This window comes from Pan paniscus, chromosome 3, assembly GCF_029289425.2.
Source record: "Pan paniscus chromosome 3, NHGRI_mPanPan1-v2.0_pri, whole genome shotgun sequence".
Classification (NCBI taxonomy): domain Eukaryota; kingdom Metazoa; phylum Chordata; class Mammalia; order Primates; family Hominidae; genus Pan; species Pan paniscus.
Window position 1 is genome coordinate 39,459,845 of NC_073252.2, and position 18,446 is coordinate 39,478,290.

The 18,446-nt window shown below is 42.4% G+C and overlaps 1 protein-coding gene across 6 annotated transcripts in view; it reads left to right on the plus strand.

Annotated features, from left to right (window-relative positions):
• Positions 1-17,363, plus strand: part of WDR19 (WD repeat domain 19) — a 106,046-nt gene extending 88,683 nt beyond the window's left edge. For 3 of the 6 annotated variants that reach the window (XM_003832181.6, XM_034958443.3, XM_034958446.3), the window contains 7 exons: positions 1,552-1,676; positions 4,573-4,654; positions 6,399-6,549; positions 8,612-8,735; positions 9,718-9,794; positions 10,125-10,249; positions 17,047-17,363. In XM_003832181.6, the coding sequence (XP_003832229.5) occupies positions 1,552-1,676; positions 4,573-4,654; positions 6,399-6,549; positions 8,612-8,735; positions 9,718-9,794; positions 10,125-10,236 (671 nt within the window). In that variant the 3' untranslated portion in view covers positions 10,237-10,249; positions 17,047-17,363. Of the gene's footprint in view, positions 1-1,551; positions 1,677-4,572; positions 4,655-4,766; positions 6,550-8,270; positions 8,736-9,717; positions 9,795-10,124; positions 10,250-17,046 lie in introns of those variants that run through there. The other 3 variants (XM_063603513.1, XM_063603514.1, XR_004671025.3) reach the window with 2 other exon arrangements.
• Positions 17,364-18,446: the final 1,083 nt, after the last annotated feature.

Sequence of the window (18,446 nt, forward strand, 5' to 3'; positions counted from 1 at the left end):
CCTGTGTTTGGCCTTAACAATATGAGACATTAGGCGATGGAGGGTAATGATGTGGTGCTGTTACAGACCTAGTTCTTTATAATATGCAGAGGCTTGATAGACTCTTCAGGATGGTTCTGCTCACATGTGCTCTGTCAATACTTATTGAGTGAGTAAGAGGATTAGTCTGATATCTTCATTAATTTTTATGAGCTGATCTTCTTAAATCTTTATAAATGTGGACACAATTTTGGAAAATATGCAGTCAAATAAGTCATTACTTTATTCAGCTTACGTTGATCTAACAACACCTTCTTCCTGTCAGATGCGTGCTAGGAGCTCAGGATACAGAGAGAACTGAGCCACAGTTCAGCCCTCAAGGTCATGATTTGATGGGAGAGACAGAACGTAAATTCAGAGTTGGACAGGATGACAAGTGCCAGACTAGAAAGAGAAATAGGCTGAAAAGGCACAATTAAAATAAGAGCCACTGCTGGGTTACCCACAGCATCCTGAAGGTTGGGGTAGGGAGAGTTGGAGGATGGAGACGAGAGAAGGCAACGAAAGCTTTAGCTGAGTTTTGAAAGGATGGGGGAGCAGGTGACGAGGGGAGTGGAGGTTGCTGGGAGCCAGAGTGCTGGGATTTGGGGAAATGGGGAGGTGGGGAAGTGCTGGGATGAGGAAAAGTGCTGGCAAGGCTGCAGCATTTACACACCTGGAGAAGGAAGGGAGGGGAAATCAGGCCAGAAAGGAGCACAGAGGCCGATCCTGAAGGGCACAAGTCCTCTGCTCAGGAATTTGCACTTCCAGGTGTGAGTGGCGCCATTGGAGGGTTTTATGCAGGGGTGTGACCTTGAGGTGTTTGGGTGTGGATCAAGGCTTGAGGGTTTTGAAGGCATACTCTGACATCAGATGTGGGCCCAGAGCAATCCTGATGAGCACTACAGCAGAAGGAAATGATGAGAAGCATTCACAGTGGGCATGGGAAGGGAGGCTGGAATTGGGAGACTGAGAGTTATACTCAGAACTCCATGGCCTGGTGGACTTCAGGGCCAGGGGCGTGCCCTGAGGAAGAGTAAGACATCAAGGAGGACACCACCGCTTTTCACCAGAGCAACTGGCTAGATGTTCATAACATCAATTAAAATAGGAAATCTGGCCGGGCGCAATGGCTCATGCCTGTAATCCCAGCACTTTGGGAGGCCGAGGAGGGTGGATTTCTTGAGCCAAGGTGTTTGAGACCAGCCTGGGCAACATGGTGAAAACCTTGTCTCTACAAAAAACACAAAAATTACCCAGGCATGGGAGGATCACTTGAGCTTGAGAGGCAGAGGTTGCAGTGAACAGAGATTGTGCCCTTGCACTCCAGCCTTGGTGACAGAGCGAGACCCTGTCTCTGACAGACAGACAGACAGACAGATAAATAGGAAATCTGCTGAGTTGCTTTGAATAAGACTTATTAAGAGATTACTAATAACAAGATTAACAAAATCCACTAGTAAGATGGGGGTCCATAGAATGTCCTCAGATGTCACCCTTTGCAATAATGTCGTTTTACCACCTTTTTTCAAGGCAACTACCGGAATGCACACGATGTTCTCTTCAGTATGTATGCAGAATTGAAATCCCAGAAGATCAAAATTCCCTCCGAGATGGCCACCAACCTCATGATTCTGCACAGCTATATACTAGTAAAGGTGAGGCCCATGGAGTGACTTGGGACATAACCTGCCAGGTGTTTGTCCCCCATTGAGATTTTTTCCAGGCCCTTCTCCGTTGGATTCGAGTGATTGTCTAGATCTCTGTATTGTTAAGTAACAAAACAAGATACAGAACATATCTACAATACGCTGCTTTGTGTGGAATGAGGCACGGGGCAGGAGGCACAGCAGCAAACTCCAGTGTGGGGACAGGGAGACAGGGAGATGAGGGGGACCAGGCTTCATCATGTGCATCTTCTTATAGTGTGTGCGTTGTTTTGTTTTGCTTTTGAGACGACGTCTTGCTCTTTACCCAGGCTGGAGTGCAGTGGCACGACCTCAGCTCACTGCAACCTCTGCCTCCCAGGTTCAAGCAATTCTTCTGCCTCAGCCTTCCAAGTAGCTGGGATTACAGGCACACACCACCACACCCAGTTAATTTTTTTGTATTTTTAGTAGATACGGGGTTTCACCATGTTGGCCAGGCTGATTTCAAACTTCTGACCTCAAGTGATCCTCCTGCCTTGGCCTCCCAAAGTGCTGGGATTATAGGCATGAGCCACCACGCTCAGCTTTCTTATATTGTTTTGATTTTGAAACATGTAAATGTATTACCTGTGCCAGAAAAATAGATTTACTTAAAACATCTTTCTTTATGCAAAACTTGTTAGTTTATTTATTCTGTTAGTGGATTTCATAAAATTCCACTGTTTTGTAAATATTGTTTAGTTTTCATCCAAATATAAAAATAATACATATTCCCTAAGAAAGTTTAAAAATATAGAAAAGAATTTTTTTTTTTTTTTTTTTTGAGATGGAGTCTCGCTCTGTCACCCAGATTGGAGTGCAGTGGCCCGATCTTGGCTCACTGCAACCTCCACCTCCCTGCTTCAAGCAATTCCCCTGCCTCAGCCTCCTGAGTAGCTGGGATTACAGGCAAATGCCACCACACCTGGCTAATTTTTTTGTATTTTTAGTAGAGATGGGGTTTCACCATGTTGGCCAGGCTGGTCTCGAACTCCTGTCCTCAGGCAATCCACCTGCCTCGGCCTCCCAAAGTGCTGGGATTACAGGCGTGAGCCACTGCGCCCGGCCAGAAAAGAATTTTTTAAAAATTCGTCCTTTAAGTCCATCACCCAGATATAACAATTGTTAATAGTGTTGTATATATTCTTTGTACTTCTATAAATGCATGTTTTTTACCAAATTGGGATTATGTTTAGTTGTGTATATTCTGTTTTTTAAATCAGTAATTATCAATACAAACAAAAATAGATCCTGCAAACATCAAGTACTTGTATGTATAATTTACATAAATGAGGCTGGGCATGGTGGCTCACACGTGTAATCCCAGTACTTTGGGAGGACAAGGCAGGAGGATCACTTAAGCCCAGGAGTTTGAGGCTGCAGTGAGCTATAATCACACCATGGCACTCCAGCCCGGGCAACAGAGCGAGACCTCAACTCCAAAAAAAGACACAATACAACTTACATAAATGTCATGTATATTCATGTGTACATTTATATATATACATATCTCTGTAAAGATACAGGCAGACTCCCACTTACATATTTTTTCACATATTCATTTATGTCACAGTACATCTTTCCATATTAATGCTAAATTGGTTCTCTGACCTGTCCACAAGAGCAGTCATGTTATGAATGATTTACATCCTAATTATTGTCTATATCAGCACTGTCCAATAGAATGTTCTACAGTGATAGAACTATTCTATACTGTACTGCCCAATATGGTAGCCACTAACCTGGCTATGGAGCACTTGAAATGCAGCTAGTACAGCTGATAAACTACATTTTTAATTGTATATGATTTTAACTTTTAAATTTAAGTAGCCATACGTGGTTAATGCCTACCACAGGAGACTGCACAGGTATATAATGCTGATTCTAAGGGAAATGCATCTGGAGTTATAACTTGCAACCTCCAGGAGTACATTTCCCTTCAGAGAGGCAGGAGGATCCTTCTTCCATAAAGAAGGGGGGTTTGAAGGAGAGAAGTCTTTCTCAGCTGCAGACATGAGTGGTCATTCAATGTCCTGGAAGCACAGAATCTTAACAAAATGGAGTCTTTAGGAGTGCAGGGGGGACAGAAACACATTGGTGGAAGATGCGGGGCAAAAATAGGAATTCCTATAAGAGGCCCTCTTGCAACAGAGCTTTCTAGCACCATAAGCCACAGGGGTGCTTCTTGAGTCCTTTTCTTTTTCTCTGGCCCCAAGGGTTGGCATCATTCCACACTCACCCCGCACATTCTCACCAAGTATCCTCAGCCCTGACCCCACATCTGTCTGCTTCTCTCCATCCCCACTGCCCTACCTTTTTGGCCTCCTTGTCTCACCCCTGGATGACTGCAGTGGCTTCATGGCCTGGCCCCTGCTGACTCTGGAGGCTCACCCCATCCTAAACGCACCCCTCGATGTGTCACTGACCCTCCTGGCCCTTGCCCAGTCTCAGGCCTTCCGCCCGTCATTGCCCTCTTAGCACAGACACGGCGCCTTTCCTTTAGCAGATCGTTCTCTCTCTTTCTACCTGATTCCTGACTCACACAGCTTTTGGGTCTTACCAGAACTTGGTGAAGTTGGTCCCCCAAGAATGGCCAGTAAGAGATAGACCGGGGATTTGAACCCATACCAAGTGGTCTAGGGCAAAGTGAAAAGCAGAGCATAGAGTAGGTGAGGCCATGGGGCCAGGCAGCAGCTGTTGAAGAGAAAAAAGTGGAGGGATCTCTAGTGGCATCAGCCAGGAAAGTCTACAAGGATCCCACAGTGACCCTGGGCCATCATCAAGGAGTTGTTTATTTGGGGGAACAAAGCATGAATTGGGGCTAATCAACGACTATAAGAAGAGTAAAATATGTCATTTGTTTCAGATTCATGTTAAAAATGGAGATCACATGAAAGGGGCTCGCATGCTTATTCGGGTGGCCAACAACATCAGCAAATTTCCATCACGTAAGTACCACTGACCAGCGCTCTCACCCATGCCCCATGCCCCACGCCGCATGCTAGCACAGCGCACCTTTTGCAGGCTTCCCTCATACACTAACTCGTTTAATTCTCACAGCAGCTCCATGAAGTGGTATGTCAGGGCCCCAAGACCACTCCCAGGTTTGATGACTCTTCACTGGGAGGATTTACAAGAGTCAACACACAGTAGTACCAAAGCCGAGATTTGTCACAGCAAAAGGATCTGAGGCAAAATGAGCAGAAGGATTCACGCAAAGGCGAGCAGGTGCAGGCACGGACCTCCAAGAGTCCCTTCCCAGTGGAGCACACAGGACGCAAGTTCCGTAACTCCTCCACGACTGACTTGTACAACATGGTGAAACGTAGAGTGCCAAGAAGCTCATTAGAGACTCAGCAGCCAGGAGTTTTATTGGGGTGTGGTCACATAGGTGCCCCCTGCGTGGCATGTGCCCAGTTTTCCAGGCTCCCAGAGAGCAGGTGTTTGGCATAAACCACATTGTTTGTACAAAGATTTTAGGCACAGTGAGCCACTCATCAGTTCTGGAAACGGTGGGAACCGTCTCCAAATCTATGTTCCAGATGCGAGCCAAGGGTTAGCTGTTCAAGCCTTTCCAAGGATGACAGTCTCAGGCCTGCACACACAAGTACTTTTCTGAACAAACTGGGACAAAAGAAATAACATTTGCCCAAGATCACATTGTCAGCTAATAATAGCCTGACTCTGTGTTCGCAAGCACGGTAGGACATTGCTTCTGAAAAGGCCTCACTATTCCAAAAGACATGTCATGATAACATTCTTGAGTGATTAAATACTGTCACATTATATGACAGGGATCAGCAAACTTTTTCTGTAAAGGGCCAGATGTTAAATATTTTAGACTTCGTGAGACATATGGTCTCTGTCACAACTGCTCAACTCTGCCATCTTCTCATGAATAATACATAAACGAATGGGCATGACTGTGTTTCAATAGAGCTTTATGTTTGGACACAAATGTTAACCACATACACTTTTAACATGTCACAAAAATATTTTTCTTTTGATGTTTTTTCAACCATTTAAAAATGTAAAAATCATCCTTAGCTCATGGGCCATACAAAAAGTCAGAGGGCTAGATTTGGTCCATGGGTCATAATTGGCCAACCCACATTCTCTAAGTGTATTTTCGTTGTTACATCAAAGTCTACCATGCGGGCAAGGTATGGGATAGGACAGGCACTGTCACGACTGCTGGTGGGGATGGAAATTGGTATGGCCTTTGCAGAAAGCAGTTTGGCAATTTGTGTAAGAGTATTTTTTAAAAGGTCCTGTTTTTGAGCCAGTAATTCTGGGTGTCTGTCCTGAAGAAAGAATTTGATGCCTGCAGAGAGATTAGTGTATAAAGTCATTAATCCCCCTAATGCTTTTATCAGCAGTCCTGTCAGATGCGAAAAATATATCTAAGAGGCGTGAAAGGAAACTCACGGAAGTGTTGCCTCAAGGGGTGCAGGTCCTAGTGTTACAAGGCAGAACATGGTGTCATCAAAGGAAAAGCACTTGATGGGCAGTTAGCCTGACCCCACAGCTACGTACTTTCCTCATTAAACAGATCATATCTGGTTCTTTGCAGAAAAAGCAAAGTTCAGAGACCATGACCCTGTTTTCCTACAGAACCAGGGTGGAGTCCCACCTGTATCACTGAGGACAGGAGACACTGTGCTGTTGCTGCTCTCCCCTTTTCTCTTGCAGACATTGTACCCATCCTGACGTCAACTGTGATTGAGTGTCACAGGGCAGGCCTGAGGAACTCTGCTTTCAGCTTCGCAGCTATGTTGATGAGGCCTGAATACCGCAGCAAAATAGATGCCAAATACAAAAAGAAGATCGAGGGAATGGTCAGGTAGGCAGAGATGGCTATTTCTGCTATCTAATCATATTTCTCAAAGGTATTTCCAAAAATGTAGCTGCCAATGTGCAGGCTCAATAAGAAAACGGTGGGGGGCCAGGTGCAGTGGCTCACACCTATAATCCCAACACTTTGGAAGGCTGAGATGGACAAATCACTTGAGGTCAGTAGTTCAAGACCAGCCTGGCCAATATGACGAAACCCTATCTCTGCTAAAAATACAAAAATTGGCTGGGCGTGGTGGTGCACACCTGTAGTCCCAGCTACTCAGGAGGCTGGGGCAGGAGAATTGCTTGAACCTGGGAGGCAGAGGTTGCAGTGAGCCGAGATCGTGCCATTGCACTCCAGCCTGGGCAACAGAGCGAGACCCCATCTCAAAAAAAAAAAAAAAAGATGGGCATAGCAATTAGGATTGTATTCAGCTCTAAGCATCAGAAAACCTAACAGCAGCTTGATCAAGTCAGTATTTATTTGACTCATACACAAGGCATCACAGTCCAGGGCTGGTGTCACGGTGCCTTGATGCCACCAGACCAGATCCCCGTCTTCCAGCTTTGACATCCATAGCATAGAGGTTTCCTCCTCATGGTGGCAAGACATCTGCCACACCCCCAGACATCATGTCCTCGTTCCAGGCAGGAAGAAGTAGGGAAATGAGAAGTCAAAGGTATCTTCGCCTTTTTGTTCAGAAAGGTACTATCCTCAGGACCTTCAATTTTCACCTCCGTGGCCAGTACTCTGCCTCACAGGACTTAAGGCTGCTAAGTGGAAACAAAGTTCTGTTGGCCAGGAGATGGAGAGAAGCAGCGAACTATGTCTGCCAAAGAGGGATGAAGAAAATAGTGAACATTCAGTGGAAGTTCCTCTCAGTGTGAGGAACTTCACATTCACAGGGCCCACTGCCAGCAGAGAGCTCATTTCCAAATCCTGTGCAGCCCCAAAAGCCCTTAGGCACGTCCTTGCTTCAGAAAGCAGTCAGTAGCCTGGTTTTTCTAGGTTTTTCTAAAGAAAAACTAGGAAAAAGTAGCCCTTGCATTTGGAAAAGAAAAAAGTCGTTGCAGTCATGGAGTAATTCTAAACAACCACTTTTTCAGAAGTGATGACATTTGGGGTTCCTGTTCATTACATTATGACGAGACCCAGTTACCTGAGTCTTGCACCCAGACCTTAGCCCAGGGAGATGACTGGATTGGTAATGACAAATGGAAGCAAATGACACTTCACTGGTAGCTGGGCTTGGGAGCTACCCTCATGGCAGAGAGCTCTAAGCTGGATAGGAGTACATAGAATACTCCTTTTTTTTAAGTCTAAGTAGCTTCAGACCAAATCGGTCTGACCCAGAATACCTGCTAGTATGGAGAGTGGGATGGGGAGAAGGTAACTAGAAAATGCAAGATCATGTTTACCCCAACAGCATAGAACCACGCTAGCTGGGGCTCTGGCTGGGAGGAGATGCTAGTCATTCTCTCCCCATGCACAAATGGTTTATAGCTATGTGGTCCAATATGGTACCTGCTAGCCACATGTGGCTATTTAAATTTAGTTAAAATGGAATAAAAGTTAAACTTAGTTCTTCGCACTACCCGTATTTCAAGTGTTCAAATGTGGCTCATGGCTACCATATTGGATAGCACAGAATCCGAACATTTCCATTGTCACAGACAGTTCTATTGGATGGTGCTGGTATAACTTGTACCACTTCTGTTACACAAAAGGGAGAGACAGAGGGAAAATACCAAGCTCACCACTCCAGTAGCACAGGAAGAGAGAAGACCGCAAGACCTACCCATGCTTTCTGCCGCTGAATGTGCTATGAACTCCAGTTCCCAAAGGTGGCCCATGTAACACCCTAGAACCTAACCAATCCTAGGTACTCTTCCTCCTCCCTGGAGTGGATCAAGGGCTGGTGTGAGCTTGTAAGTATCTCTCTAAGCCCAGAGTCTGACTATGAAGTAGGTGTGTCATATGTCCCTGGTTTTCCAAATATGCTTTCTCTTTGCCATCCCCGGTACATGAATAAAACGGCATTTTTAAATGACATGATTCTTCCTCACAGGAGACCCGATATATCCGAGATAGAAGAGGCCACGACTCCATGTCCATTCTGCAAATTTCTTCTCCCAGAGTGTGAACTCCTCTGTCCTGGATGTAAAAACAGTATCCCATATTGCATTGCAACAGTGAGTTCCTTTATAGTAATTTCCCTTTCTTTGCATATATATTTGTAACCCATTTGAATACTTGATGTATGTCAATATTTTCTTCACTTTTAAAATAATCTTATCCCTCAAATTTCCTGCAACATCTAGCATTTTATTTCATAGTCAATACAGTTAAAGGTGATATTCAAAGCAAATAATAATAGTGGAGGCACTATCACTGCAGGACCAAATAGCACAGACTCGGGGATCAGACCGTCCCGGGCTCAGTCCTCTGTAGTAACACCTGCCTACTGAATCAACCACAGATTGACGAGCTACACAATTCCTTGGTGCCATCCTGGCAGGCTGCAGCACTTAATAAGCAGTAGTTTTTATTATAATATTGAGAGCTAGTATCAGAGAACTTTAACATATCAGGTTATTTATAATTCACTGGATTAATTTAAGCTTTATTTTAAAGAAAACTAAATTCAGGTAATATCACAAAACTGAATATTATTCCTTTAAACATGAATCTGATAAGTAAAACCTAGCTTTAATCCTTTTAATGCCGTCTCTCTGTTACCCACACATGTGAAATAGCAATGATTTTATAATTTAGAGGTCTGACTTATAACTGGAATTCAATTATTATAATTGAATAACTGGCAGGGTGCAGTGGCTCATGCCTGTAATCCTAGCACTTTGGGAGGCCGAGGCAGGCGGATCACTTGAGGTCAGGAGTTCAAGACCAGCCTGGCCAACATGGTGAAATGCTGTCTCTACTTAAAACACAAAAATTAGCCAAGCATGGTGGCGCACGCCTGTAGTCCCAGGTGCTCAGGAGTCTGAGGCAGAAGAATCGCTTGAACCCAGGAGGTGGAGGTTGCAGACAGCCAAGAATGTGCCACTGCACTCCAGCCTGGGTGACTGAGCAAGATTCCGTCAAAAAAAAAAATTGACTAACAGTGGGAGTTTTTAAAATAAAGATGAATTTAACTCTTAAACATCCTGTTTCCAGGGTCGACACATGTTGAAAGATGACTGGACGGTGTGTCCACATTGTGACTTCCCTGCTCTATACTCAGAATTGAAGATGTAAGTGTGCATCACGTCACTCAGTCTCACTGATTTCTCCCGACACAGGCCTTTTATTCTACCTCTTTTGTTCTGAAGCATTCTTCTATTTGTGTTCCTAAGGATCTCTAAAGACTCAAATTGTCTTCTGGGAAGAACCTCCTATGACCTTTGAGAATATTATCTTTAAAGAGGATCTTGCATGAGACTGAATAGTTCTGATTCTCAAATTGCATGGTGGACATGTGTTAAGAGGTGTAGACAGAAAGTAGTTGTCTTTCTCATTAGAGTAACCCAAGCTAAAGGAATGTTATATATTTAATTTACTCTGCCTTTCCCTCCCCTAAACAGCATGCTAAACACTGAAAGCACATGTCCTATGTGTTCAGAAAGATTAAACGCTGCTCAGCTGAAAAAGATTTCAGACTGTACCCAGTACCTGCGAACGGAGGAGGAACTGTGAGTGGCACGTGCAGGTGAGTGGCAGAGCGCCCACGCACCTTCTGGGCGCAAGGGTCCACAGCGTGCATGCAGCTTTTTACTGTGTATCAGTATCAACTCCTTTTAGTGCAACATGGAACTTGCCAGATTTGAACAACCTGACAACCACCTTTTGATGTATTTTTTTTAATGCTAAAATGCAGGTCTTATCATCTCCATAATGACAAAGGTTGTTTAGCCAAGCAGTATGATTCTGACTAGACCAGATTTTGTCAAATCTCACAGGGGTCTTTTTAATCACTCCATTAAAACTAGAGCCAGCTAATAAAAGTATTTTTTTAGGGTCTGTGATACAATTCAGGAGAATATATTGTAAAAATGTTGGCTTCCAGAGATTTGGAAATAATCTCCATTTCTTTTTCTTTCCAAGTCCCATTTTTGTCACGTGGAAGCTACACATATTCCTTCTACTTCATTCCATTGGAAGCACTTACTCGTGGCCACACATACTGCAGAGGAAGGCAGGGAAATGTAGTCTTTAATTGAGAAGCCAAAAGCCCTGCCAAAACTCAGGATATTCTTTTACCAAAGGGAAAAGTGAAAGTAATTCATCTCTGACACAGCACCTCACACTTAGCCTGGTTGGACAGGAGTCGAGATGTCCCCCCACAACCTCTCTCTGTTTTCCCTTCCTCCGGAAGCGGCAGCTCCAGCAAACCAGTTGGACAGGACAGAAACCTACATATTATCTAGATACCTCTCACCCTCAGCCCATGAGCAAGGGCTCTCAGGCTATCTCCAGTATATCTGGTTCGTGGTTCTCTTGGCTTTTTATTGCACCTGCAAAAACAAAGAGCCTCCAAGTCTGTCCATGAACAGGCCCAGCCTCCTCCTCCTGCCTCAGGTCTGATTACTCACCATGTTGCAGCCCCACTGGCCTTCTTGCCCTTCCCTGGCCACTCCAAAATGTTTTCCACAGAAGCTGCACCCTCTTACATTCCCACCATCAGCACACAAGCGTTCGTCTCTCCATTCCACATCCCTGCCAACAGCTGCTGTCTGCCTTACTTTTTTTTTTTTTTTTTTTTTTTTTGAGACAGTCTTGCTCTATTGCCCAGGCTAGAGTACAGTGGCATGATCTCGGCTCACTGCAACCTCTGCCTCCCAGATTCTAGTGATTCTCGTGCCTCAGGCTCCCTGAGTAGCTAGGACTACAGGCGTGTGCCACCACGCTTGGCTAACTTTTGTATTTTTAGTAGAGACGGGGTTTCACCATGTTGGCCAGGCTGGTTTCGAACTCCTGACTTCATGTGATTCGCCGGCCTCAGCCTCCCGAAGTGCTGGGATTACAGGCATGAGCCGCCACACCCAGCCGGGTGTTTGTCTTTTTATTGTTCAGTTCTAAGAGTTCTTTATATGTTCTAGATACAAGTTCTGTATCATGTATATGATTTGGAAGTATTTTTTTGTGGGGTTTTTTCCCTTTTCTTGTTTTTTTTGTTTTGTTTTATTTTTTTGTTTTTTTTGATAGAGGCAGGGTCTCGCCACATTGCGCAGATTGGTCTCGAACTCCTGGGCTCAAACAATCCTCCTACCTTGGCCTCCCAAAGTGCTGAGACTACAGGCATGAGCCACCATGCTCAGCCTTGATAGCATCTTTGATGCACAAGTATTTTATTTTGATGAAGTCCAATTTATCAGTTTGATTTTCACCCCCTTTGGTTGCTTATTCTTTTGATATTGTATCAAAAACCATTGCCAGGCTGGGCACAATGGCGCATGCTTATAATCCCAGTGCTTTGGGAGGCCAAAGTGGTAGGATCACTTGAGCTCAGAAGTTTGAGACCAGCCTGGGCAACATAGTAAGACCGTGTCCCTACAAAAAAATAATTAGCCAGGTATGGTGGCATACACCTGTAGTCCCCGCTGCTTGGGAGGCTGAGGCAGGAGGATCACTTGAGTCTGGGAGGCTGAGGCTGAAGTGAGCTGTGATCAAGCCACTGTACTCCAGCCTGGGCAACAGGCTCAAAAAACCAACCAACCAATCAACCATTGTGTAAAGTAGACACAGTGGCATGCAGCTGTTATCCCAGCTACTCAGGAGGCTGAGGCAGGATTGCTTGAGTCCAGGAGTTCAAGACCAGCCTGGGCAACATAGCAAGATCCCATCTCTAAATAAAAACAGTGCCTACTACAAGGTCATGAAGATTTACACCTGTTTCCTTCTAGGAGTTTTATAGTCATTACTCTTATATTTAGGTCTTTGATCCACTTAATTTTTGTGTCTGGTGTGAGATAGGGATGCAGCTTCCTTCTTTTGCGTGTAGATATCCAGCTGACCTGGCAGAATTTGCTGAAAAGACAAATTTTCCTCATTGACACTGGATTGTCTATTTGAGTTGTAAGTTTTTTATGTATGTATTCTAGATACAAGTTCTTTGTCAGATATATTTTGCAAATATCACACTCTGTGGCTTCCCATTTCTTTTTCTGAATGGTATCTTTTGATGAGGTTTTGATTTTGATGAATTATAATTTATTAAATTTTAAATTTTTTGGTTATTGCCTTGTCCTAAATAGATATGTGTGTGTGTGTGTATATATATATATATAGAGAGAGAGAGAGAGAGCCTACTAACAAGTCAGGAACATATTTTTCTGTTTTCTTCTAGAAGCTCTAGATCTGCAATTTATCTTGAAATAATTTTTGTTTCCAGTGTGAGGAAGGGTTGGGTTTTCTTCCCCTCAAATGGATATAAAATGTGGGCCTATTTCTGGACCCTCTCTTCTTTGCCGTTGACGTGTTTTTCCCTTATTTTAATACTACACTATCTTCATTACTGTGGCTTTATAGAATCTCTTAAAGTCAGGTATTGTGGATCCTCCAATTTGTTATTTTTTTTCCAAGATTGTTTTGGCTGTTATTCTTTTTATCTTTGTAGACAATTTTAGAATCAGTTTCTCAAATTCTGTTTTAGAAACCTGCTCAAATTATGATTGGGGCTTGTATTAATTTTGTTGCTGTATAACAAATTATCACACATTTAGCATCTTAAAACAACACACATTTATTATCTCACAATTTCTATGGTTATGGGTCAGGAGTCTAGGTATGGCTTAGCTGGGTCTTCTCAGGGTCTCTCAAGGCTATAATCATCGTGTTGACTGCAGCTGAAATCTTATCCGAAGTCTTTTTCTAGTCTATTTGTTAGGTTTTGTTTTCTTTGGCGGGGGGAGGATTCTGATCTTTATGGTCAGAGGACTGAAGCCCTTAGCTTCTACAGGCAGTTTCCTGACACGTGACCCTCCCCACAACACGAAACTGCTTCAAGTCCAGTGTAAGAGCATCTCTCATATTTACAATCTCTCCCTTCAGGTAAAGTCTGGACCCTATTATAAAGGGCTCACCTGATGAAGCCCACAACAAACTCTCTTTTGATTCAGAGTCCATTGATTGGGACCTTAACTACATCTGCAAAATTCCTTCATCTCTATCATATAATTAAATCTAATATGGTTATTATCACATCATATCACAAGCCCTGCCCACACTCAGGAGGAAGGTATTACACAGGATAAGTATCACTGGTGTGGGAAATTTAGGGACCATCCTAGAATTCTGACTATCACAACAGTTACATTGATTCTGTAGATCATTTTGAGAACTGACATCTTTAACAGCAGTCTGCCAATCTATGAATATGGTATATCTCTACATTTATTTAGATCTTTTTCAATTCCTCATCACTGTTTTGCAGGGTTTTTTGTTTTTGAGATGGAGTTTCACTCTTGTTGCCCAGGCCAGAGTGCAATGATGCAATCTCAGCTCGCTGCAACCTCTGCCTCCCGGGTTCAAGTGATTCTCCTGCCTCAGCCCCCCAAGAAGCTGAGATTACAGGCGCCCGCCACCACATCCAGCTAATTTTTGTATTTTTATTAGAGATGGGGTTTCACCATGTTGGCCAGGCTGGTCTTGAACTCCTGACCTCAGGTGATCCACCCGCCTCGGCCTCCCAAAGTGCTGGGATTACAGGTGTGAGCCACCGTGCCTGGCCTATTTTGCAGTTTTGAATAAAGAAGTCTTTCGTGTCTTTTGTTAAATTTATTTCTAAATAATTTGGGGAGATTTTAATACTCAATGAAATTTAGTTTTTCATTTTCTAATTGATTACATAGGAAAGTGCAATTTTTATATATTGACCTTGCATCCTATAACCTTTCTAAATTGACCTATGTCTAGTAGTTGTACTGTAGAATCCTTAAGATTTTCTGCGTAAACAGTCATCTACAAATAGACAAAAAATTTACTTATCTTTCCAATCTTTATAACTTTTATTTTTCTTCTCATACACACTGGCTAGGACCTCCTCTGCAATGTTGTATAATAGTAGAGTCAACATCCTTGTCTTGTTCTCAGTGTTGGAAGAAGGCATTTAGTATTTCACTATTGTGATGTAAGATTTTTCAGAGAGGTCTCCTAACAAATTGTGGAAGTTTCCTTCTAGTTTACTATGTGACAAATTTTGTCAAATGCTTTTTCTCTATCAATTGAGATGATATGGTTTTTTCTCTTTAATCCATTTATATGGTAAGGTATATTGATTTTCAATGTTAAAGCCAACTTTTACTCTGGAGATAAACTCACTTGATCATGATGTATTATCCTATTGCTGGATTATTTTGCTAATATTGAGAATATTGTGTCTGTGTTCATGGGGGATACTGGTCTACAATTTTCCTCTGTTGTGATTTTTTTTTCAAGTGTTATTATCAGGCTGAATTTAGGTCTACAATTTTGTTACTTGTTTTTTATTTGCCCTATCCACTTTTTGTTCAGTTCCTCTTGTCTTGCCTTCTATTTGACTAAATATTTTTTCGTATTTCATTTGATTCTTCTATTGACTTTTTACCTATGTTTTTACAAAATTTTGTACTTGATTAATATCCTATTATATATACACACACACACAAATATACATATGTACACATTATAAATCCTGTAATACAGTGATACAATTTTTCTTTAGTTGTGTCTTTTTAAAGGAAATTATAAAGAAAAAAATACAATGTAGCTTTACATTTACCCGCATTTATAATTTCCATGTTATTCTTGCCTGAATCCAAGTTTCCATATGGTATTATTTCCTTTCAGCCTGAAGTACTTCCTTTGACATTTCTTACATGTGCAGGTTTGCTGGTGACTTCTGTCTTTATTTTCCTTCATTTTTGAGGATATTTTCGCTTGATATGGAATTCTGAGGTTTTCTTAAAGCACTTTCACGATTGTCTCCAGTATCAAACTTCATTGTTCCTCTGTATTTACTGGTTTCTTTCTGGCTACATTCAAGGAATTCTCTATTTTTGGTTTCCAGAATTTTGACTATACTTGCCTGGGTGTGGTTTTTACATTTTTTTAACTTGGGATTTTCTAGAATTCTCGAATCTGTATGTTTATATTTTTCCCTCAATTGGGACATTTTGAGACATTATTTCTTCAATCACTTTTTCTATCCCTGTCTTCTCATTCTGGAACTCCAGTAATATCTGTGTTTGACTACTTGATGTCCAAAGGTCATTAAAGTTCTTTCCTCTGTCATCTTTTTTTTCTGTTCATACTGGATAATTAGTTTTGATCTATATTCTAGTTCACTGACCTTTCTTCTAAGTAAGTAAAAAAATTTTTTTTTTTTTTTTTTTTTTGAGACAGGATCTCACTCTGCTGCCTGGGCTGGGGTGCAGTGCCACAATCATCGTTCACTGCAGCCTCAAACTCCTGGGCTCAAATGATCTTCCTGCCTCAGCCTTGCAAGTAGCTACGACTACAGGCATGTGCCACCATACCCAGCTTTTTTTTTTCTTTTTTTTAGACATGGGGTCTCACTATGTTGCCCAGGCTGGTCTTGAACTCCTGGACTCAAGTGATCCTCCCACCTCAGCCTCCCAAAGTGTTGGGATTACAGCTGTGAGCCACCATTCCTGGCTTTCTAAAAAAAAAAAAAAAAAAAAAAAAAATTTCAGATTTTGTCCCAAGTTTATAACTGTTATCTATGGGTAAATTAAACTGCAAGTGGAACCTTGTATTTTTAAAAAACATCCACAGAATCTCTCCAAACACTATCAATCACGGCATTAGATTATGCTTTATAGAAAACTTCAAGTAACCAGACCATGGTACATCATAGCTCCTTGCAGATATGTCTTCATTGAGTTATGATTATGCACTATCCTTCAGAAACGTCACTATAGCCAGGCGCAGAACCTGTGGCCATAGTCGCAGCTACTCAGGAGGCTGAGGCGTGAGGATCACTTGAGCCCAGGAGCTCAGGGCTCTAGGAGACAATAATCATGCCTATGAACAGCCACTGTACTCCAGCCTGGGCAATGTAACAAGACCCCATCTCCTAGGAAAAAAAAAAGACACACACACACACACACACACAAAGTCACTGTAAGCATCCTTATACAGTGAATACTGGTTGAAGCTGTTGTTCACTGGCTTTTAGACAAATATAACTTTAATTTCAGGAAAATTTTTTCTCTACAAATTGCTGAGCACTTTGCATTTTTTCTTCCCAGTGAGATGGCTGTTATCAGCATCCTTACTTCATTACAAAGGCTCAAGAGCTTACCCACACAATTTTAGTCAGTTGGCAAGGCTAATACTGAAACTTGATGCGGATTACAGTCTGGAGATTTCTAACTTGAATGTTTCCTGTTCCACATTCTAGAAACAGGCAAAAAAAATTCTTTTTAGTATGTTTGGCTTTATTACTAAATGCCAGCCATTACTTGAAACCCTTCTAGAGGCATGTGTTCTGTTTGTCCTTTCTAGATACAATGCTCCTGAGAAGACAGCATTTTCCACAGAAGGCTGTTTCCTCCCCTGGTGGATTTAAGAGACGGTCCTTTCTGGATACAGAGAAATGAAACAACGGTGACCTCTCCAGGTCGGCACTTTCCGCTTCTGTACGGTGGCAAAACGATGACATGTAACCTTGCTGTTTATTGTACTTTGTATATTTCCTCTTCAAAGTCTTACACACTCTATCCTCTGCACTGTTTATAGTAACCTATGACATAATTGTAAATATTCAGCTTTTTGCTAACTTTTGTATTTTGAAAAACTTTAAAATAAAATTGTTGACTAGATATATCTGTGACGTTTTTCTGGATTTGGAGACAGAAAAAGAGATAAAGGTAGTTCTGAAGGACATTGTCAAGTTTGAACAACACAGATGTGAATGGTGTAAAAAGTTTGAAATGAAAAGTTGTTGTTTATACAAATCACAGCTATTAAGCAGAATCAGCCCAGAAGCAAAAAACATCAAAAATAATTAGGAAAACCAATCTCGTAAAGAATGAATGAAACTATCAGCTTATATCTGCTGAGTCATTCTACTGCATACTACAGAATTCCTGTCACAAAATTAAGTCATTTGACTTCCCCTGAAAACAAACATACATTGTTTGGAATCGTCTCTGAGGCTGTGTGAAGGTTCTTTCCCCGTATCACACATACAACACACACCATCCGTACACACACACACTCACTCTCTCTTGCTCCAAGGGAGTCCATACTTCTTTTCCCACATCAGTATATGCTTCCTTGCCATCCAAGGCCAGTCACCAAAGTCTGAGCAGCTGACAGAAATGAGTCAGGGAGTCAACTGTGAATGAATCCGATGATATTATTTTACAGTATGGCCCCAGCAACCTGAGCATTACAGTGGTACCCAGGGGCCTAAGCTAGGGCCCAAGGTGCCAGTAATGTTGTATAGCATCCAAGTATCCCAACTGCATGATGCCTCCAGCTTCAGGACCTGTCCTTCCCTCCCAGTGGCCGGCCAGAGAACAGGCCAGAGGCCTTGGCCTTACTAAGTGGTACAAAGTTATTATCATAAAACCTACCCACAGTCCCCTGCTTCCTCTAACATGCCTGGAGGTATACTGTAAGGCTGTAGGAATAAGAACCACAGGCATCTGGGACTGTGAGAGTGGGCAAATAATTCTATCTTAGGAGTTACAGGCCTTAGAGTTTCACCATGAGCATACTCATACTGGAGCTTGTTTAGGAAGCTACTCATCCTAGTACAAATAATCTACCCCATCAGTGACTTTAAGAGATCAAATCATGGTGGTGCTACAGAACTGCCAACATTTAACAAGATGAAAGCTAAAGCTGAATGGTGTGTAAGTAACAAAATGGCTGTGACTCAATGGATCTCGAAAAGA